The 23,136-nt window shown below is 39.1% G+C and overlaps 1 protein-coding gene across 37 annotated transcripts in view; it reads left to right on the top strand.

Moving 5' to 3' along the window:
• The window catches only part of LOC129447072 (protocadherin gamma-C5-like), a 159,588-nt gene that overhangs the window by 118,054 nt on the left and 18,398 nt on the right, over nucleotides 1-23,136 (top strand). For 2 of the 37 annotated variants that reach the window (XM_073874197.1, XM_073874198.1), the window contains exon 1: nucleotides 2,684-4,914. The exons of 29 other annotated variants lie outside the window; for them this stretch is intronic. In XM_073874197.1, coding sequence (XP_073730298.1) covers nucleotides 2,905-4,914 — 2,010 coding nt within the window. In that variant the 5' untranslated portion in view covers nucleotides 2,684-2,904. Of the gene's footprint in view, nucleotides 1-2,683; nucleotides 4,915-9,772; nucleotides 12,031-12,861; nucleotides 15,562-17,536; nucleotides 20,096-23,136 lie in introns of those variants that run through there. 6 more of the 37 variants (XM_073874195.1, XM_073874196.1, XM_073874160.1 and 3 more) reach the window with 3 other exon arrangements.

Consider the following 23,136-nt stretch of genomic DNA (forward strand, 5'->3'; position numbering starts at 1 on the left):
CGCACAGGCACTTGCGAAATTACAGTTTATGTTATGGATGTTAATGACAATGCTCCTGAATTTGAAAAAACATTTTATGAGACTTCTGTCGATGAAAACGAATCGATTCATAAAGAAATTTTAAGCGTCAAGGCTATAGATTTAGATGATGGGTTAAATGGAGACGTTGAGTATTTCATTGCAGACCAAACTTCCGATACAACACTGTTCAGCATTAACCAACAAACAGGCACTATTACAGTGAAAGGAGAACTGGATCATGAAAAATCAAACTTACATAAATTTGATATAGTTGCAAAGGACAAAGGTAATCCTCAAATGGAGGGCCACTGTAGTGTTAAAATAAAGGTTAATGATGTAAATGACAACGCGCCTGATATTACAATTACATCCTTGTCAAGTACAGTTCCTGAAAATGCCTCTAATGGTACAGTAGTTTCATTGATTAGTACAAAAGATGCTGATTTTGGAGAAAATGGGAAAGTAAAGCTTAGTCTGACGCCCGGACCACCGTTTAGATTGAGCCCTACGGTTTCCAATCATTACGCGTTAGTTACAAATGGACCTCTAGACAGAGAGTCAAATTCTGAGTATGAAGTCGTTTTAAACGCGGTCGATGCCGGCTCGCCACCACTATCTAGTTGGAAGGTAGTCACAATCAGAATTTCAGACGTAAATGACAACCCGCCAGTGTTCTCGGAAAAGTCTTATACTGTTTATACTAAAGAAAACAGCGTACATGACACAATACTGTGCTCAGTGTCCGCTCATGACCCAGACTTGGGCGAAAATGCCAAAATGTCCTACTCCATTTTGGACTCTAAAATCCAAGACGTGTCTGTCTCCTCTTATATCTACATAAATTCAGATAACGGTAGTATATTTAGCATGCAGTCGTTTGACTTTGAGAAAATCAAAGTGTTTCAGATCCACGTGCAGGCTAAAGACCATGGTACTCCATCTTTAAGTACCACTGCTACTGTCCATGTGTTTATTCTGGACCAAAACGACAATGCCCCCTCTGTCATCTACCCCTCTACAGTATCGGGGTCTGTCTCACATCAAAGGATGCCGCGTTCTGCTAAAACAGGACATCTTGTTACTAAGGTAACAGCAGTGGACGCTGACTCGGGCCATAACGCCTGGATTTTCTACAGGCTCGCGGACGCAACGGACGCTTCTCTGTTTAATGTAAATTTACATACCGGAGAGGTGAGGACTAAACGCTCTGTTTCAGAGCAGGATGACTCCTCTCAAAGACTGGTAATAGAGATAAAAGATAATGGAGAGCCAATCCAGTCCACCACTGTTACTGTGGACATTTTAATAGAGGACGGGTTTCATGAGCCTGTTTCAGACACCCACTTGAAAAATGCCGAGGACAGTAAAAAAACTGGCAAACTTACTTTGTATTTGATCATCTCTTTGGGAACGGTATCAATTTTGTGTCTATTGTCATTTTTCACGTTGATTCTGAAATGCGTTAAAAACAGCGTGAGGAGTTCAGGTTGCTGCGTGAGACGAACCGATTCCGGATACAATAATCCCAACAGAAACCTTCAGATCCAGCTCAACACTGATGGGCCCATTAAGTATGTGGAAGTTCTAGGAGGAGACATGATGTCTCAGAGTCAGTCTTTTGGCTCCTATCTCTCTCCAATGTCAGAATTCAGCGATCTTACCCTCGTTAAACCCAGCAGCACTATGAACTTTACTGACACGCTAAACGTGCTTGACGCGTCATTACCAGACAGCGCGTGGACGTTTGAGAGCCAACAGGTGAGCGCGTATGTTATAATATTTTTATTATTTATGTCATGTGGGTGATAATGATTTATTATAAATAACTTTAAATAAATGTCTGCAATTTTCACTTAAAATATTATAATATTTGTTATAATATTTTTAAATGCAAGTTATTGCTAACATTTATTAAACATATTGTTAATATTAATTTAGCCTACATAGTTTACCTAAAAATACGTCAGAGTTTATAAAAGCTGTATATCGTTTATTTCAATCGTTTTACATGTGAACATGCACTTTATTTCATGCTACAAAAAAAAACATTTTGTTTCCTGTCATCTCAAAGTAGCCTAATAGAGAGATCTCTCTCTCTCTCTCTCTCTCTCTCTCTCTCTCTCTCTCTCTCTCTCTCTCAATGTAAAATTGTATATATTTCCCATTTGGTATAAGGCCATGCCCCACTCTGTTCCTTTATAACTGATTCCTGCCATGACTGGAGAACGCTCAGCCAATAGCGCAGCAGAACTGTACAAAGGGATCTACTCCCTCCCCCAGACTCAATGTTGAAAACCATAGCGCACAGACGCTAGACAAAATGCACTTGCTGCAACGAATATATTCACCATACAATGTAAAATGTTGAATGCGTTTTGTGGCAGTTTGCCTACGTAAGATGTATGTCAGGATACTATATTCATCGGTAACCTATCGTCCACGGAAATGAGGAGTCAAATACAAAGGAAATTTCTGTTCTGGCAGGCGCTGCGGCTTTTCTGTTTCGCCGTTTTGTGGAGCCATACATATGCGCAGCTTCGTTATACAATACCGGAGGAGCTAAAAGAGGGATCTGTTGTTGGAAATGTAGCTAAAGACCTCAATTTGGAAATATCTGAGATATTTAATCGTAAATTACGGATAACATCTGAGTCCGGTAAGCAATACTTTAATCTGAATTTGCGAAATGGCGAGCTACTTGTGAATGAAATCATAGACAGGGAGACATTGTGCGGACAAAGCACGAGTTGTGTATTACCACTACAAGTCATAATCGAGGATCCACTACAATTTTACCGCGTAGATGTTGAAATCCAGGATATAAACGATAACTCTCCAATTTTCCTATCGGAAATAAACGTTATTGAGGTGCCAGAGTCAACGATGACAGGAGCGAGGTTTCGTTTGGAACCTGCACAAGATACAGACGCTGGAACCAACTCGTTGCGCACATATGCTCTTAGTAAAAACGAGCATTTTGTTTTGCACATTAAAAACGATAAAGACGGGACAAAAGTCCCAGAAATCGTTTTGGAAAAACCTGTCGACAGAGAGAAACAGTCTGTGCACCATTTAATTTTGACAGGAATTGATGGGGGTGATCCTGCGCGGTCAGGTACGACCCAGATTACTATTAAAATTCTTGATGCAAATGATAACGCTCCAGTATTTGAACAGGATGTATATGAGATTAAAGTGATGGAAAACACAGTGCCGGGTACAATTATACTTACTGTAAAAGCAATTGATTCGGATGATAGTGTAAACAGTGAGGTTGAGTATTCATTTGCGGCACATACACCAGAAATAATTCAAAATTTGTTTGCTATTAATCCAATGACAGGCGAATTAGTTGTGTTTAGGAATCTTGATTATGAAATTAGCACGTCATATAAATTCGACATACGCGCTAAAGACAAAGGACAACTTGCCCTGGATAGTCATTGTAGAATCCAAGTGGCTGTTCTAGATGTGAATGATAACGCTCCTGAGATCACAATCACCTCCTCTCCAAAACCTGTGCGAGAAGACGCGCCCACTGGGACTATGGTAGCACTAATAAATATTAAAGATTTGGATTCAGGAGTAAATGGAAACGTAACACTTGACATGTCACCAGGCACCCCTTTTAAATTAAAGCCCACGTTTGCAAACCATTACGCGCTCGTTACAAATGAACGTTTAGATCGCGAAGAGTTTGCAATCTATCAAATTGAGCTTAAAGCGTCAGACTCTGGAACACCTCAGCTGCTATCAAGCAAGCTCATCACTGTTAACATACTTGATGTCAATGATAATCCTCCTGTTTTTTCCGAATCCGTGTACTCCGTTTACATAAAAGAAAACACCGCCCCAGGATCAATTTTAGCATCAGTGACTGCATCAGATTTAGACACTGGAGAAAATGCAAAAATTGTCTATTCAATTCTCGATAATAATGCTCAAAGTATTCCCGCCTCATCTTATGCATACATAAATTCAGAAAATGGTAGTATATTTACCATGCACTCTTTTGACTATGAGAAACTAAAGGTGTTTCAAATTGTTGTGCATGCCAAAGACAATGGCCTTCCGCCTCTGAGCAGCAACGCTACTGTATGCGTGTTTATTTTGGACCGGAACGATAACGCACCAGCTGTAATTTACCCATCTACCGTAACGGGGTCTGTACCACATCAGAGGATGCCCCGCTTTGCTAAAGCAGGACATCTTGTTACTAAGGTAACAGCAGTGGACGCTGACTCGGGTCATAACGCCTGGATTTTCTACAGGCTTGCAGAGGCTACGGACGCGTCTCTGTTTAATGTGAATTTACATACAGGAGAGGTGAGGACTAAACGCTCTGTTTCAGAGCAGGATGACTCCTCTCAGAGACTGTTGATTGAAGTTAAGGATAACGGAGAGCCAATCCAGTCCACCACAGTCACAGTGGATATATTAATAGAGGAAGGCATTCCTGAGCCTATTTCAGAATTGCGTTTGAAAACTACAGACAGCAACAAGAAAAACGGTAAAATCACATTATATTTGATCATATCTTTGGGCACAGTTTCCGTTTTATCTCTGATGACATTGTTTACATTAATTGTAAAATGCGTTAGAAACAGCCTGGGTAGTTCAAATTGCTGTTTCAGACGAAACGATTCTGCATACAAAAGCTCCAGTAGAAACCTTCAGATCCAGCTCAACACCGACGGGCCTATTAAGTACGTGGAGGTTCTGGGCGGAGACATGATGTCTCAGAGTCAGTCCTTCGGCTCCTATCTCTCTCCAATGTCAGAATTCAGTGATTTTACCCTCGTTAAACCCAGCAACACTACAAACTTTACAGACACGCTAAACGTGCTTGATGCTTCATTTCCAGACAGCGCGTGGATATTCGAGAGCCAACAGGTGAGCGTATAATTTTTGAATTAGTATATTGATAACTTCGTTATTTTGAATCTTATCCTCACAGTTGATGGCACGGATAAATGGGTTGGATTTATTTATATTGTTTACTACAGCGAAGTTTTGTGTGTGTAGTTATGTGTTTGTTTATTTGTTTGTGTGTGCGTGAGTGCTTTGCAATCTCTCAGACACAGTTCAAATCATTGTGAGGCTGTTAATGAGTTGAGTTTTAATTTTTAAAAGATTATGGGACATGATGAGATGTGTTTGGAGTACAGGAATGTAAAATAATACCGCAGAGTGGCACACATAACATTAACGTTTTTGATATAAAGTCAAATTTACCTTATTTTACAGTAGTACGCATGTATTTGTAACATGTTTGACTATTTAAATGCCAAAAAATGATTTTTTAAATTTATATTTCAATTAATTTATTTTACTATATAATATCTATACATATGTTTTTACATGCGTAAAATATCCGTTTTTATTGTTCCTTCATAAAATAAAACATTTATAAATCTGAATATTTTCTGCTGGGCTTTTAGTGTGAATCTGCAATGTGTCTTTAAGACTACTCGTTGCCATGATTGGACAGCACTCTACCAATAGAGGAGAACAACTGTACAAAGGGATCTACTCCCTCCCCCAGACGTAAAGCTGAAAATCATAATGCGCAGACTGGAGACTAGAGACAATGTATGAAAGCCTGCCACAAAATATACTTTGTGCTATGCGTTTTAAAATATTGAATTAATTGCTCATCGCTTACGCACATAAGATGTATGCAAGGATACAGGGTTCAACAATAATTTATCGTGCTTGGAAATGAGGACGCAAATACAAAGGAAAATTCTGTTCTGGGAAGCGCTGTTATGTTTCGCTGTCCTGTGGAGCAATACAGACGCGCAGCTTCGCTATACAATACCGGAGGAGCTTAAGGAAGGATCTATTGTTGGAAACGTAGCTAAAGATCTCGGTTTGGATGTATCTGAAATATCTAACCGTAAATTCCGGATAGCATCCGAGTCCGGTAAGCAGTATTTTAGTCTTAATTTGCGGAATGGTGAGCTACTTGTAAATGAAATTATAGATAGGGAAACGTTGTGCGCACAAAGCACGAGCTGTTTGTTACCAGTACAAGTAATAATCGAGGATCCACTACAGTTTTACCGTGTAGAGGTTGACATCCAGGATATAAACGACAACTCTCCAAGCTTCCTTTCAGATACATATATAATCGATGTGTCAGAGTCCACGCTAACCGGAGCGAAATTTCGTTTAGAGCCTGCGCAAGACCCAGATGTTGGATCAAATTCTTTGCGCACTTACTCTTTAAATAAAAATGAATTCTTTGTCTTAAATGTTCAAAATGACAAAGACGGAACTAAAGTACCCGAAATTGTTTTAAAGAAAGCAGTGGATAGAGAGAAACAGTCAATACACCATCTAATCTTGACTGGTATTGATGGAGGTGACCCAGCAAGGTCTGGTATAACACAAGTTACTGTTAGATTGTTAGATGCGAATGATAATGCGCCTACATTTGAACAAGATTTATATGAAATTAAAGTAACAGAGAACTCTGCTCCAGGTACCATAATTCAGATAGTAAAGGCAATCGACTTGGATGATGGCGTAAACGGTGAAATTCAGTATGGGTTTGGAACTCTCACACCCGAACCAATTAAAAATGTATTTGCCATTGATTCAAATACCGGCGAATTAACCATTTTAAAGAGTCTTGACTATGAATTAAGCGCAATGTACAAATTTGACGTACGCGCCAGAGATAAAGGAGCACCGGTCATGGAAGGGCATTGTAGAATCCAGGTGGCTGTTACAGACACAAATGATAATGCACCTGAGATCACGATCGCCTCCTCACCTAGTCCCGTGCGAGAGGATGCGCCAGCTGGAAATATGGTAGCGTTAGTTAATGTTAAAGATTTAGATTCGGGGCTTAACGGGAACGTAACCCTTGCCCTATCGCCTGATAGCCCTTTCAAATTAAAGCCTACATTTTCTAACCATTATGCACTAGTTACAGATGCACAATTAGATCGAGAAAAATATCCTAGTTATCATATTGAGCTTATAGCGTCAGACTCTGGAACACCTCCATTAGTATCTAGGGAACACATTACAGTTAATATACTGGATGTCAATGATAATCCTCCTGTTTTTTCTGAACCCGTGTATACCGTTTATATAAAAGAAAACACCGCCCCAGGATCAATTTTAGCATCAGTGACTGCATCAGATCTAGACACTGGAGAAAATGCAAAAATTGTCTATTCAATTCTCGATAATCATGTTCGAGATATACCCGTCTCTTCTTATGCATACATAAATTCAGAAAATGGTAGTATATTTACCATGCACTCTTTTGACTACGAGAAAATAAAGGTGCTTCAAATTGTTGTGCATGCCAAAGACCATGGGTCTCCTCCTCTAAGCAGCAACGCTACTGTCCGTGTGTTTATTTTGGACCAAAACGATAATGCACCAGCTGTAATTTACCCCTCTACCGTAACGGGATCTGTCTCACATCAGAGGATGCCCCGTTCTGCTAAAGCAGGACATCTTGTTACTAAGGTAACAGCAGTGGACGCTGACTCGGGTCATAACGCCTGGATTTTCTACAGGCTCGCAGAGGCCACGGACGCTTCTCTATTTAATGTGAATTTACACACAGGAGAGGTGAGGACTAAACGCTCTGTTTCAGAGCAGGATGATTCCTCTCAAAGACTGTCAATAGAGATAAAAGATAATGGAGAGCCAATCCAGTCAACCACAGTCACAGTGGATATACTAATAGAGGACGCGTTTCCTGAAATCAAGAAAGACTTTCGCGAAAAAAGCACTGAACCCAATAAGAAGAATGGCAAAATCACGTTATACTTAATAATAGCTTTGGCTGCGGTGTCTCTTATGGTATTAATGACGTTTGCTATCTTGGTGATTAAATGCGCACGCGGCAATAGGGGCAGCTCGAGCTGCTGTATCCGTACAGCAGATTCTGGATATAAAAACAGCAACAGAAACCTTCAGATCCAGCTCAACACTGACGGACCCATTAAGTATGTGGAGGTTCTGGGCGGAGACATGATGTCTCAGAGTCAGTCTTTCGGCTCCTATCTCTCTCCAATGTCAGAATTCAGTGACTTCACCCTCGTTAAACCCAGCAGCACTACAAACTTTACAGACACGCTTAACGTGCTGGATGCGTCATTGCCAGACAGCACATGGACATTCGAGAGCCAACAGGTGAGCGCGTGATTTTTAAAATTTGTATTAATTTAATTGATATGGTTTTGTGAATGGAAATTTAAGCGCATAGAATAGCTTGTGTGTTTGGAAAAAAGGAGACAACGACACCAGCTGGTCGATTTCAGCACCACCCTTTTGGACAGCGGACATTATGTAGTAACTGAAAAGGCCACATATGAAAGGCCACGTAGCGTCTTTTTTTCAATGCACTATTCAAATTTTATTCAGTCAAAGATCTCGAATATTATCGAGCATTTGTAACCGCAATGTTTGATTTTATTAAGGACCTTTTAATAAACATCTTATAAATGCAATACATTTTATGAAAATAAAATGCAAAATGTTACACACCTTACTCCATCCGTACCCTTGGCAAAGAGAAAAAAAAAATTCAATATGTATCTTCACACACAGCTATTATATATTAATAATTTATTCTGATGACTACAAAGTCTTTCAATTCATCGTATCTTATTAGAGAAGGTTTGTGAAGATTTTGGAAATAATAGCTATAGAAACTATTTATGTTTGCTGTTTATGCATTCAGTGGGTCAGCCTTTGGTTTTATTCGGTATGGATTTTTATTTCTACTGACAAAGAAAATTTTGCCGGATTTTGTGGATTTTACAGGCTGTTATAAAATACAAGAGACTTAAACACATCTTTATTTGGATTAGGATTCTTATGCAAAATAACTTCAAAAAATGTATGTAATAATTTAATTGAAATAGTAAAATAAAATAATTTCAGTGTGTTCTCGTGTTTAGTTTGAGAAAGGTTCAGCACCACTGCTGTGGACAGCGACAAGACCCTAACTGAAACTTTATCAAAGGTTTAAGTTTTTAAATGCAGAAATAATTATTTAGTTCAATTTGTCCTGTTATGATGGTAATTATAACCATTCAAAAAAATATAATAATTTGAAAATATTTTAATATCTTTTTTTAGTTCATAAAAGGTAAATATAAAAGCACACATATATCGCCCTGTTAAAGACGTCTGGCTAAAACGTCATTGTTTGTTTCATGCAACGCAATTGTATGAGTATATTCACACATTTATGTAGGCAGTTTACAGAATAGTGAGAGCACAATTTGCTCTTTCAATTGTATGTATGCCTTTAAGAGAGATTCTGTCATACATTGGACAAGGCGGCACTGCGCTCAGCGCCAATGAAATTCGAGAATGTACAAAGGGATCTACTCCCTCCCAGCTAGGGCAGTGGTACGACGTCTGATTAGAGCTGTAGAGAGGGATACACGCGCGGATATGCAGCTGATGACCACACAACCGAACGCACAAAATACTACTGGATTTACTACCTTAATATGAGATTAAATACTACGTTTATCTGTGGATTTAAACGAAGCATTTATTGATGGAACGCTTAAAATTATTGTGGAAATGAGACGCATCCGAGTGTGGAAACGGGCAGCGATTTGGCTGTTTTGTTTCTCTGTATTATGGAACAACGTTGAGGCGCAGATTCGCTACACTATACCAGAGGAACTAAAGGAAGGTTCTGTTGTTGGCAACATCGCAAAGGACATTGGTCTTGACATTTCAGACATCGCTAATCGTAAGTTACGGATTGCCTCGGATTCTAGTACACAGTATTTTAGTGTAGACACAAGGAGTGGTGAGCTGGTAGTCAATGGAAGAATAGATAGAGAGGCGCTATGTGGACAAAGCGGCAGTTGTCTGATGCAATTACAAATGGTTATAGAAAATCCATTACAGCTACATCGCGTTGAAATAGAAATACAAGATATAAATGACAATGCACCACATTTTCACACAAAAGACAGCGTTTTAAAAATAGCTGAATCAGTAGCTGTGGGTGCGCGTTTTCCACTTGAAAGTGCAGAGGATTTAGATGTCGGTAGAAATAGTCTGAGTTCGTATGCTTTGAGTAATAACGCATTGTTTCGTTTAAATGTTAAAACACTTGAAGATGGTAGAAAAGCACCAGAACTGATAGTTGACAAACCACTTGACAGAGAGAAACAGTCTCTGTACAAGCTTATCTTGACCGCATTAGATGGTGGCGATCCAGTGAAATCGGGAACTATTTTAATACAAGTACTCGTTCAAGATATTAATGACAACGAGCCTAAATTTGAGCAGTCACAGTATAAAGCGTCTGTACTGGAGAGCATTCAATTTGGATCAAATGTATTAAGTGTAAAAGCGACTGACTTAGATGAAGGTCTTAACGGTGAAATACTGTATTATTTCGGTGCACGTACACCAGAGTCCGTGACGAAATCTTTCAATATTAACGCTGAAACGGGAGAAATTACAGTAATTGGAAAACTCGATTACGAGGTAACAAAACTATACTCATTTGATGTATGCGCTAAAGACAAAGGGAGTCCGGAACAGGAAGGCCATTCCTCAGTAAGACTGCACATCATTGACGAAAACGACAACATCCCAGAAATTATTTTAACATCTTTACCCAGCCCGGTGCCCGAAAATGCGACAGTTGGCACTGTTGTGGCTCTTATCAACGTGAAAGATTTGGACTCTGGAGATAATGGAAAAGTACATTTAAACATCTCCGCACGTCTTCCTTTTAAACTAAAACCAGCATTTGATAATCACTATTCTTTGGTTACTGACTCTGTCTTGGACCGTGAAGCCAATGCTGAATACAACATAGAATTGTTAGCTACAGATTCTGGTGTACCATCTTTAAAAACAACAAAGACGTTAAATGTTAAAGTGCTCGATGTGAATGACAATCCGCCAATATTCTCGCAGTCGTCATATATCGTGTACATGAAGGAAAACAGTCCGCCGGGGGCTTCATTATTTTCTGTATCTGCGTCTGACATTGACCAAGATAAAAACGCTGCCCTCAGTTACGCCATTCTCGATTCAGGTTCAAATCATGTACCAGCATCATCCTATTTTTATATCAACTCTGAGAATGGGACTATTTACAGCATGAGCTCGTTTGATTATGAGAAAATGAAACTGTTCAGTGTTGTAGTACAGGCTAAAGATCATGGGTCTCCATCTCTAAGTGGCAACGCTACGGTGCATGTTTTTATTCTGGACCAAAACGATAATGTGCCCGCTATTATTTACCCCTCCATAGTAACGGGGTCTGTCTCACATCAGAAGATGCCCCGTTCTGCTAAAGCAGGACATCTTGTTACTAAGGTAACAGCAGTGGACGCTGACTCGGGTCATAACGCCTGGATTTTCTACAGGCTCGCGGAGGCCACGGACGCTTCTCTGTTTAATGTAAATTTACATACAGGAGAGGTGAGGACTAAACGCTCTGTTACAGAGCAGGATGACTCCTCTCAGAGACTGGTAATTGAGATAAAGGATAATGGAGAGCCAATCCAGTCCACCACAGTTACAGTGGATATATTACTAGAGGACGGGTTTCATGAGCCCATTTCAGACTATCGTAAGATCAGACCAGAAGCAGACAAGAAAACTGGCAAAATCACGTTATATCTGATCATCTCGTTGGCTTCTGTGTCTTTGTTGTGTCTGATGACATTTTTTATCTTACTGGTAAAATGCGCACGAGGCAGTAGTGGCAGCTCAAGCTGCTGTATTAGGAGATCCAATTCTGGATATACGAATCCCAACAGAAACCTACAGATCCAGCTCAACACTGACGGGCCCATTAAATATGTGGAGGTTCTGGGAGGAGACATGATGTCTCAGAGTCAATCTTTTGGATCCTATCTTTCTCCAATGTCAGAATTCAGTGATTTCACATTAGTTAAGCCTAGCAGCACTACAAACTTCACCGACACGCTAAACGTGCTTGATGCGTCATTACCAGACAGCGCGTGGACGTTTGAGAGCCAACAGGTGAGATACAGAACAGTATTTTATTAATTTCACATACTTGGATGTGGTCGCTGTTTTCTGTTTTCCGATCTTCATTCTTGTAGTTAATACAATTTTCGAACTGTTTACAGAAGTCTCATAACACTCTATAATGTATTGTGTTGTACACGCTTGTGTTTTTGTGTGCGTAAGGAGCGTGTGCGAGAGAGAGAGAGAGAGAGAGAGAGAGAGAGAGAGAGAGAGAGAATGGTAAAATAAAAGGCTGGGGTTGGGCATATGATTAGCTTTTATTTCAGCACCACCGTTTTGACCAGCGAGTAACTAGATTTTTAAAAGTAACTAAATCTCCACCTGCGTCCGGATCCCCCTTGGGGACAGGGAGGAAATTACACTTTTTAATCTGAAAATGCGATTCTTTTTGCGTTCCCCGCAATATTCAAAAGTTGTACTCTGAATAGCGTACTAATCAAAATATACTATTATAAAAAAGAAGAGAGAATAAAAACAAAAAGAAAAGAAAAGAAAACCAGTCTAATGAAGAGAGTATCACTAAGATAAGTGTATAGCAATATGCCCAATTTAAAGTGAAGTTAATTGCTGAAGCCAAATTATTATTATTATTATCTGTGAAAGAAAATTATGAAAGAAAATTATGTCGGCTACTTTTTATTGGAATTCATGTATATTTTTATATTCTATCTTGCTATTTAAATATTAATAATATTTTACTTTTTTGTAAAAAATAGCATCCCTAAAAATTATTTAGAGAGATTATTTTCAAGGGCTACACATCCTCATCCCCGCAACCAGAAAGGGCTGGTTTCCTTTTAGAAGCAGCAAACCATCTATTGGAGGAGTGAGAGCTTAGCTCTGTACCAATCATAGTTTAGAATGTACATGGGGATCCACTCCCTACCCCAGCCAGAAGAGGAGTACAATGAAGAGAGCGGCAGTGCTAACCGAACGACGGTTTATGGAGCTCATTTTTTAATCAAAAGGAGGATGCGTCGGGTAGACATAAATATTTGAAAATGACGAATAATAATTTGTTGTTCTGTGAACATAAGATAAAGAGTGCTTAATGGGAAGAATTGACCCATCAGCGAAATGAGACACGGGAGGATCGGACGGTGGAAACAGGCAGCGCTTTGGCTGTTTGATTTCTGTCTATTGTGGATTACGGTTGGAGCTCAGATTCGCTACACAATACCCGAGGAGTTAAAGGAAGGATCTGTAGTTGGAAACATCGCTAAGGATCTTGGTTTTGACATTGCAGATATCGCCGAGCGTAAGTTGCGGATAGCATCCGAGACAAATAAACAGTATTTTGCTGTAGATTCAGGGAAGGGTGAACTGGTAGTTAATGGCAGAATAGACAGAGAGACGCTCTGTGGACAAAGCGTCAGTTGTTTAATGTCGCTGCAGATCGTTATTGAGAATCCATTACAGTTGCATAAGGTAGAGATAGAAATACAAGACAAAAATGACAACGCACCAAACTTCCAAACAAAAGATGGCACATTAGAAATACCTGAATTGATCGCTCCAGGCGCACGATTTACTCTTGAAAGTGCTGAAGATCAAGATGTTGGTAGCAATAGCTTGAAGTCCTACATATTAAACAACAACGATTTTTTTCGTCTTAACGTAAAAACTCTTAAAAATGGAAGAAAGGTACCAGAACTTGTGGTTGAAAAACCTCTAGACAGAGAGAAACAATCTATACATAAGCTTATATTAACAGCATTAGATGGTGGCAATCCAGTCAAATCAAGCACGTGTGCTTTGCAGGTTATTGTTCAAGATATAAATGACAACGAACCAAAATTTGAGGTTACTGCATACAAAGCATCTATTCTGGAAAGCGCCCTTGTTGGCTCAAGTGTGATACAAATAAAAGCGACTGACTTGGATGAAGGTCTTAATGGTGAAATACAATATTTGTTTTGTGCGCACTCGCCTGAAACTGTAAGAACCGCTTTTAGTGTGAATGGTGATACGGGTGAAATAGCAGTAATTGGAAACCTAGATTATGAAGCAATACATACATATACATTTGATGTCTGTGCTAAAGACAAAGGGAATCCAGAGCTAAAGGGACAGTCGTCGGTTCAAATTGATATCATAGATGAGAATGACCATCCTCCAGAAATTCTATTGACATCTTTACCTAACCCTGTGCCTGAAAACGCCACAATTGGCACTGTAGTAGCTCTGATTAACGTTAAAGATTTGGACTCCGGTGAAAATGGAAAAATTAACCTATTAATCTCTCCGGGTGCGCCTTTTAAATTGAAACCATCTTTTGATAACCATTATTCGTTAATTACTGAAACTTTTTTAGACCGTGAGGTTCATTCTGAATATAACGTTGAAATAGAAGCCACAGACTCCGGTGTACCACCCTTAAAATCTGTGGCGACTGTAAATGTTAAAGTACTTGATGTAAACGACAATCCCCCACTATTCTCACAGTCTTCGTATAACATTTATGTAAAAGAAAATAACCAGGCAGGTGTTTCATTGTTTTCTATAACTGCTACTGATATTGACCAAGATAAGAACGCTATAGTGACGTATTCAATAATGGATTTAAATTCAAATCACGTGCCAGCATCATCTTATTTTTATATTAATTCCGAGAATGGAACTATGTACAGCATGAGCTCATTTGATTATGAAAAGGTCAAATTGTTTAGTGTTGTAGTGCAGGCGAAAGATCATGGGTCGCCATCTCTGAGTAGCAACGCCACGGTGCATGTGTTTATTCTGGACCAAAACGATAATGCACCAGCCGTCATTTATCCCTCCACAGTAACGGGGTCTGTCTCACATCAGAAGATGCCCCGTTCAGCTAAAACAGGACATCTTGTTACTAAGGTAACAGCAGTGGACGCTGACTCGGGCCATAACGCCTGGATTTTCTACAGGCTCGCGGAGGCCACGGACGCGTCTCTGTTTAATGTGAATTTACATACAGGAGAGGTGAGGACTAAACGCTCTGTTTCAGAACAGGATGACTCATCTCAAAGACTGGTAATTGAGATAAAGGATAACGGAGAGCCAATCCAGTCCACCACTGTTACTGTGGATATTATACTAGAGGACGGGTTTCATGAGCCCATTTCCGACAAACGTAAAATCAGATCGGAAGTCGACAAGAAAACCGGCAAAATCACATTATGTCTGATCATCTCTTTGGCTTCTGTATCTTTGTTGTGTCTGATGACATTTTTTATCTTACTGGTAAAATGTGCACGAGGTAGTAGTGGCAGCTCAAGCTGCTGTATTAGGAGAACAAATTCTGGATATTCGAATCCCAACAGAAACCTACAGATCCAGCTCAACACTGACGGACCAATTAAGTATGTAGAGGTTCTGGGAGGTGACATGATGTCTCAAAGTCAGTCTTTTGGATCCTATCTCTCCCCAATGTCAGAATTCAGTGATTTTACCCTCGTTAAGACCAACAGCACTACAAACTTTACAGACACGCTTAACGTGCTTGATGCGTCATTACCAGACAGCGCGTGGACGTTCGAGAGTCAACAGGTGAGATAAAAAATAAAATGTCATTAGATCTGCATTAATGGTGTATTGTATTGCTGCTATATCTGCTGTTGTTCAGTTCAGAACCATGGACAGCGCCACGAGTGTGCTTTTCGGTCTTTTAACAGAATTTTTTTTTTCTTTCTTAATAAGGTTATATTACATTACATACCTTCACGCATTAAATGTTTTGCAAATTGTTTAAAACGTTTTTTTTTTTTTTTTTTGAGGAATTAGTTAAATTTGTTCACTTTTAGCTCGAAGCTGCGTTCCATCTGGATGAAATACGCAAATAATGTAAGCAAAGCGAAAAACAGTTGTGCTCATGCAAGACATTAGAAACTATTATTAAAACACTATGCCATGAGCTTAGGAATCGTTGGTACATCCAGCAACTATTTTAATTAAAGAACTGCTATGAAGATAAGATATTAATTAAAGAAATGTCACATTTGTAAAATGTAGAAGTCAGCGCCTAAATTGAGAAACTTTCCCGGTTTCACAGACCTAAGGCTAAAGGCTAGTCCAAACTAAAAGGTGTCTTAACTAAAAAATATATTGCCATGACATATGTCAAAATCTACCCGTTCTCACCAAGATGCGCACAAATGACACGCAGTGTCACCATCGTGCAATAGATACGCCAAACTCCGACCCTGCGCGCACATGACACGCCAGTCCTTCCCACTCACCCACACGGCGAATCGTTTCGTGACGTTTTATTTATTGTTTTCTCATTTTCTTCCTTCTTTTTAAACCATTTTCGCTTGGGTTTAGGGTTAGATTTCACATTTGTTTAAGCAGGTTATTTAATATACAGGTTTCTCTATGTTTTTATCTATATTTAAGCCATGGTCGCTTGGAGTTGGGGTTAGAGTTGGGGTTTGGGTTAGGATGTCATTTTTATATAACAAAAAGTTGTTCTAACCCTAAACCCAAGCGAAAATGGTAAAAAAAACAGAAAACAAATGAGAAAACAATAAACAAAACGTCACGAAACGATTCGCCATATAAGTGAATGGGAAGGACTGGCGTATCATATGCACGCAAAATCGGAATTTGGCGTATCTATTGCACGATAATGACACTGCGTGTCATTACGCTTTTTGGTGAGAATGTTAAAATATGTCATTGTTAATGTTTTAACCTTAAGATGCAAACCAGTAATGTTTTTTCAGGTACTTTTTATAAAAGCGACTTAAATATCCTAATTTAAATAAGGCATAGTGCTGGAGTAAGATAAACTTTGTGAAATCGGGCCTAAATTTTTAACTTTCATGTTTGCAGTAAATGGGTAGGTCTGAAACTGAGACAGTGGGACCTTTCTTTTTTTAAATCTATAATAAAAATCTATACATCTATAAAAAATAAATATAAAATGTAATAATAATTTTAAACAATAAATATATATTGTAATTATACAATAATATATATATATATATATATATATATATATATATATATATATATATATATATATATATATATATATATATATATATATATATATATATATATATATATATATATATATGCGTCTATGTCGGAGCTGCTTTAATTATTCACTGACCATATACAACGGCCTCTGTTCAGCACCAACACTTTGGACAGCGAACATGAACACACGTTCTTTCTTTTTATAAAGAATATATAAATTAGCTCTTATTCAAGGCTGTACAAATACAAATGGTAACACGCTGAAAGTGTAGTAGCAGATTAATTCTACACAAATATTTGACCGTCAAAGTATACAATACAATATAATATAGAGCACACTGCACCACCAGATGAACACAAAAAAACAGAGGTCTGGTTATACGACTGAAAAAAAAAGAAAAGGAAGCCATCTATTGGACAAGAAAGTGTTGAGGTCTGTACCAATCATGTATTAGACCACACAAAAGGATCTACTCCCTCCCCCAGCGAGAGGAGGAGTATGGTGAGAGCTATAGAGTCAGAGGAAACATGCACGGGTTGTGATGCGGACGAAGCGATGAAAAGACGTATTTTTTTGAAAATGTGAAAAACGCTTTATTCATGTGTGTGGATATAAAAAAGCATTTATTGATGGGATATCAAGCTTAGCAAAGAAATGAGACGCAGGAGGATCGGCGATTGGAAATGGGCAGCGCCTCGGCTGTTCGGTTTCTGTCTATTGTGGATTACCGTTGGAGCTCAGATTCGCTACACAATACCCGAGGAGTTAAAGGAAGGATCTGTCGTTGGGAACATTGCTAAAGATCTTGGTTTTGACGTTTCAGATATCGCCGAGCGTAAGTTGCAGATAGCATCTGAGTCCAATGAACAATATTTTGGTGTGGATTTAGGGAAGGGTGAATTGATAGTTAATGGTAGAATAGACAGAGAGACGCTCTGTGGACAAAGCGTCAGTTGTTTATTGCCATTGCAGATCGTTATTGAGAATCCATTACAAATGCATAGGGTCGAGATAGAAATACAAGACATAAATGACAATGCACCAAGTTTTCATACAAAAGAAGGTACATTAGAAATAAACGAATTAATTGCTCCAGGCGCACGGTTTACTCTTGAAAGTGCCGAGGACCTCGATGTTGGCGGCAATAGCCTAAAGACTTACTCTCTAAGCAATAACTATTTTTTTCGTCTCAATGTAAAAACTTTAAAAGATGGAAGAATGATACCGGAGCTTGTCGTAGAAAAGCCTTTAGATAGAGAAAAGCAGTCCATACACAAGCTAATATTAACAGCCCTGGATGGTGGTAATCCAGTCAAGTCTGGCACATCCTTACTGAACATAATTGTTCAAGATATAAACGACAACGAACCCAAATTTGAGGTTGCTGCATACAAAGCATCTGTTTTAGAAGGGGCAACTGCTGGCACTAGTGTAATTAAAATAAAAGCCACTGACTTGGATGAAGGTGTTAATAGTGAAGTACAGTATTTTTTCGGTGCGCACACGCCTGAACCAGTAAGATCAGCTTTTAGTGTAAACGCTGACACCGGAGAAATCACAGTGAATGGAAAGCTAGATTACGAAACCAAACAGTTATATACATTTGATGTTTGCGCGAAAGACAAGGGTAATCCAAGGTTGGAGGGGCAGTCATCTGTCCAAATTGATATCATAGATGAGAATGACAATCCCCCAGAAATAATCCTGACGTCTTCACCGAGTCCTGTACCTGAAAACGCGACAGTTGATACTGTAGTAGCTCTGATTAAAGTAAAAGATTTGGATTCCGGTGATAATGGCAAAGTTGAGCTGTTTGTCTCTCCGGATGTTCCTTTTAAATTGAAACCCTCTTTTCTTAACCATTATTCGTTGATAACTAAATCTTTTTTAGACCGCGAAGTTCAATCTGAATATAATGTACTAATACAGGCCACGGACTCCGGTGTACCACCATTAGAAACTGCGAAAACTATAAATATAAAAATATTTGATGTGAATGACAATGCTCCACTCTTCTCACGGTCTTCCTATAACATTTATATTAAAGAAAATAACCAGGCAGGTGTGTCATTGTTTACTGTAACTGCTACTGATATTGACCAATATAAGAACGCTATTGTGACGTATTCAATAAGTGATTTGAATTCAGAACACGTGCCAGCATCATCTTATTTTTATATTAATTCCGAGAATGGAACTATTTACAGCATGAGCTCATTTGATTATGAAAAGGTAAAACTGCTCAGTGTTGTGGTGCAGGCAAAAGATCATGGGTCACCATCTCTGAGTAGCAACGCCACGGTGCATGTGTTTGTTCTGGACCAAAACGATAATGCACCAGCCGTCATTTATCCCTCCACAGTAACGGGGTCTGTATCCCATCAGAGGATGCCCCGTTCTGCTAAAGCAGGACATCTTGTTACTAAAGTAACAGCAGTGGACGCTGACTCGGGTCATAACGCCTGGATTTTCTACAGGCTCGCGGAGGCCACGGACGCGTCTCTGTTTAATGTGAATTTACATACAGGAGAGGTGAGGACTAAACGCTCTGTTTCAGAGCAGGATGATTCCTCTCAGAGACTGATAATTGAGATAAAGGATAACGGAGAGCCAATCCAGTCCACCCAAGTTACAGTGGATATATTACTAGAGGACGGATTTCATGAACCTGTTTCAGACAATCGTAAGATCAGACCGGACGTCGACAAGAAAACCGGCAAAGTCACATTATATCTGATCATTTCTTTGGCTTCTGTATCTTTGTTGTGTCTGATGACATTTTTCATCTTACTGGTGAAATGTGCACGAGGTAGTAGTGGCAGCTCAAGTTGCTGTATTAGGCGAACACATTCTGGATATACGAATCCCAACAGAAACCTTCAGATACAACTCAACACTGACGGACCCATTAAGTATGTGGAGGTTCTGGGAGGTGACATGATGTCTCAGAGTCAGTCTTTCGGCTCTTATCTCTCTCCAATGTCCGAATTCAGTGATTTTACCCTCGTTAAACCCAGCAGCACCACAAACTTTACTGACACGCTAAACGTGCTTGATGCTTCATTACCAGACAGCGCGTGGACATTCGAAAGCCAACAGGTGAGACAAAGAATAATATGTAATTAACTCAATATCAATGGAGAGTTGCACATTATCAGTTTTAGAAACAGTGCACAAATCTAATGTAAGTGACTGTAGTTCAGTTCAGAACCATGGACAGCGCTGTGAGTGGGCTTTACAGTTAAAAGCGGAAACTTTTTATTTCTGTGTCTTTCTGAGGTTTCATGTCAGAGTTGCAATGCGCTGTATACATTGAACATAATGTCGCTCATTAAATGTCACACACGTCGATTTTTCTGCAACAATACTGATAATAAAGGACACTAGTTGAATGTATTCACCTTTAGAGCTGCGCTCCATCCAGATTAAATAAGCAACAAATATTTTAAAGACATAAGTCTAGAAACTACATACAGTTAAGCTCTTTTCAGACAACATGCGGTTCTTGAAAGAACTAAAACGTTCCAATGAGCGTGTCAAATTTTGGTATATGCAGCTATCTCACCTGAATGGACAAAAAATTTTTTAATCTTCCCTGTTTGGAAATAAACTTTGGGCATGTCTGAGACCGAGACTATGGGACCGTGATGGTTAAAATATTTACTTTATAAGAATTATGACTTCCATTGTAGCTTTACGTATTACGCGTGTACACATTAATTTAATAGTGTCATATAATTATTGAAAGGACAGCTCGATATGCATCAGCAGAGTTTGGGCTGCATAGAATATACCCTGACCGTAGATTTGTCACTGTTCAACACCAGCATTTTGGACAGAGTATTAGCACAAGCTTTTCACGTTTTCTCCGCTAATAATATAGACAGAGAATTCGGGGGTAAAAGTTTTTTATAAAGTTTGGTAAGATTTATTTGTTGGTTGCTAACCTAAGTGTGCTTTCTTTACTTTAGTGAATAAGTTAACAAAATTGCTGTGGAATACAAATGTATAATAATCGCCCTGTTTATGCACACATTGGGGCATAAATTTGTGTGTTTATCGAAAAGCCTTGATAAACATTGCTTACTGCCGGCAAAAAAAAATGGTGTTCGTAACAATAATGATTTCAGAATATAAGATTAGTCACCAAAGGAGATATAAACGCCCGAACAGACTTGAAACGCAGGCTTGTGGAGTAGTTTAAACAGTGCGCATTTCTTTTTAATTTATTTTTTTTATTTTTTGAAGCCATGTTTTGTGTATATTGAGTTTCTAGGCATAGTCAAAACGGCAGAGACTATCGTTAATGAAAAACCATTAATGCATTATTTCTTGGAAATGTTTAAGAACGTTAAGCCTGGTGGGTAATTCGTCTTTAGGGGCACTTTGGCATTATGTTTAAAAAACAAACATAATTGCAAAAGTTTCATTCTTATTTCCGGACCCTTAGACCTGGAAGCTCCTCTGGTTTTTAGTTCCAAATTTTGGTTTGAATACAAACGTTGCTGCATAGTAAATTCGTTTGATGTTAAATAAAAAATAAAATATTTTTGAAACTTAGCTTTTAAAAAAATTCTGCATAAATACAGATCTAAATGATTAGATAATGAAATAACATTTTAGCATGAAATAGCAAGTAATTTCCCCTAGCGACTTTAAACAGCACGATTAAACAATTTCAAATGTTTAATAGGCTATATAACGCTATGTTTGAATGCTGATAATTTGTAGCTTGGACTTTGCATCAACGCAAATATTAAATAAGTAGCAAAGAATTAATATTAACCGAGCTGCATGCACGTGTAAAAGCACAATTCACCAACAGATGCCGCATAACACAAACGACAGAGGCCTGGTTATGCCAGGAAAACAGAAAATCATCTATTGGACGAGAGAGTGTTGAGCTCTGTACCAGTCATGTATGAGACCGCACAAAAGGATCTACTCCCTCCCCCAGTAAGAGGAGGAGTATGATGAGAGCTGTAGAGTCAGAGGAAACATGCACGGTTTGTGAGGATGAGGGAGCGCTGAGTAGACTTAATTGATTGAAAATGAGGAATAACGTTCTGTTTATCTGTGAACATATACGAACAATTTATTGATGGGAATATCAAGCTCAACAAAGAAATGAGACGCAGGAGGATCGGCGATTGGAAATGGGCAGCGCCTCGGCTGTTCGGTTTCTGTCTATTGTGGATTACAGTTAGAGCTCAGATTCGCTACACGATACATGAGGAGTTAAAAGAAGGATCTGTCGTTGGAAACATCGCTAAGGATCTTGGTTTGGTCATTTCAGATATCGCCGAGCGTAAGTTGCACATAGCATCTGCGTCCAGTGAACAGTATTTCGGTGTGGATTCAGGGAAGGGTGAATTGGTAGTTAATGGCAGAATAGACAGAGAGACGCTTTGTGGACAAAGCGCCAGTTGTCTAATGCCATTGCAGATCGTTATTGAGAACCCATTACAAATGCATAGGGTCGAGATAGAAATACAAGACATAAATGACAATGCACCAAGCTTTCACACAAAAGATGCCATATTGAAAATACATGAATCAATTGCTCCAGGTGCACGATTTACCCTTGAAAATGCGGAGGACCTCGATGTTGGCAGCAATAGCCTAAAAACGTATTCTCTAAGTAATAACAATTATTTCCGTCTTAATGTAAAAACTCTACAAGATGGAAGAATGATACCGGAGCTTGTCGTAGAAAAGTCTTTAGACAGAGAGAAACAGTCCATACACAAGTTAATATTAACAGCAGTTGATGGTGGCAATCCGGTCAAATCTGGCACATCCTTATTGAACATAATTGTTCAAGACATGAATGACAACGAGCCAAAATTTGATGTTTCTACTTACAAGGCATCGGTTCTAGAAAGCGCTACGGTTGGTACAAGTGTGCTCACAATCAAAGCGACCGACCTGGATGAAGGGGTCAATGGCGAAATACTGTATTTTTTCGGTGCGCACACGCCTGAACCTGTAAAAACCGCTTTTAGTGTAAACGCTGATACCGGTGAAGTGACGGTGAATGGAAAACTAGATTACGAGAACAAAAAGTCATATACGTTTGAGGTTTGCGCGAAAGACAAAGGCAATCCAGAGCTAGAGGGGCAGTCATCTGTTCAGATTGA

The sequence above is a fragment of the Misgurnus anguillicaudatus genome, chromosome 12 (genome assembly GCF_027580225.2).
Source record: "Misgurnus anguillicaudatus chromosome 12, ASM2758022v2, whole genome shotgun sequence".
NCBI classification, from domain to species: domain Eukaryota; kingdom Metazoa; phylum Chordata; class Actinopteri; order Cypriniformes; family Cobitidae; genus Misgurnus; species Misgurnus anguillicaudatus.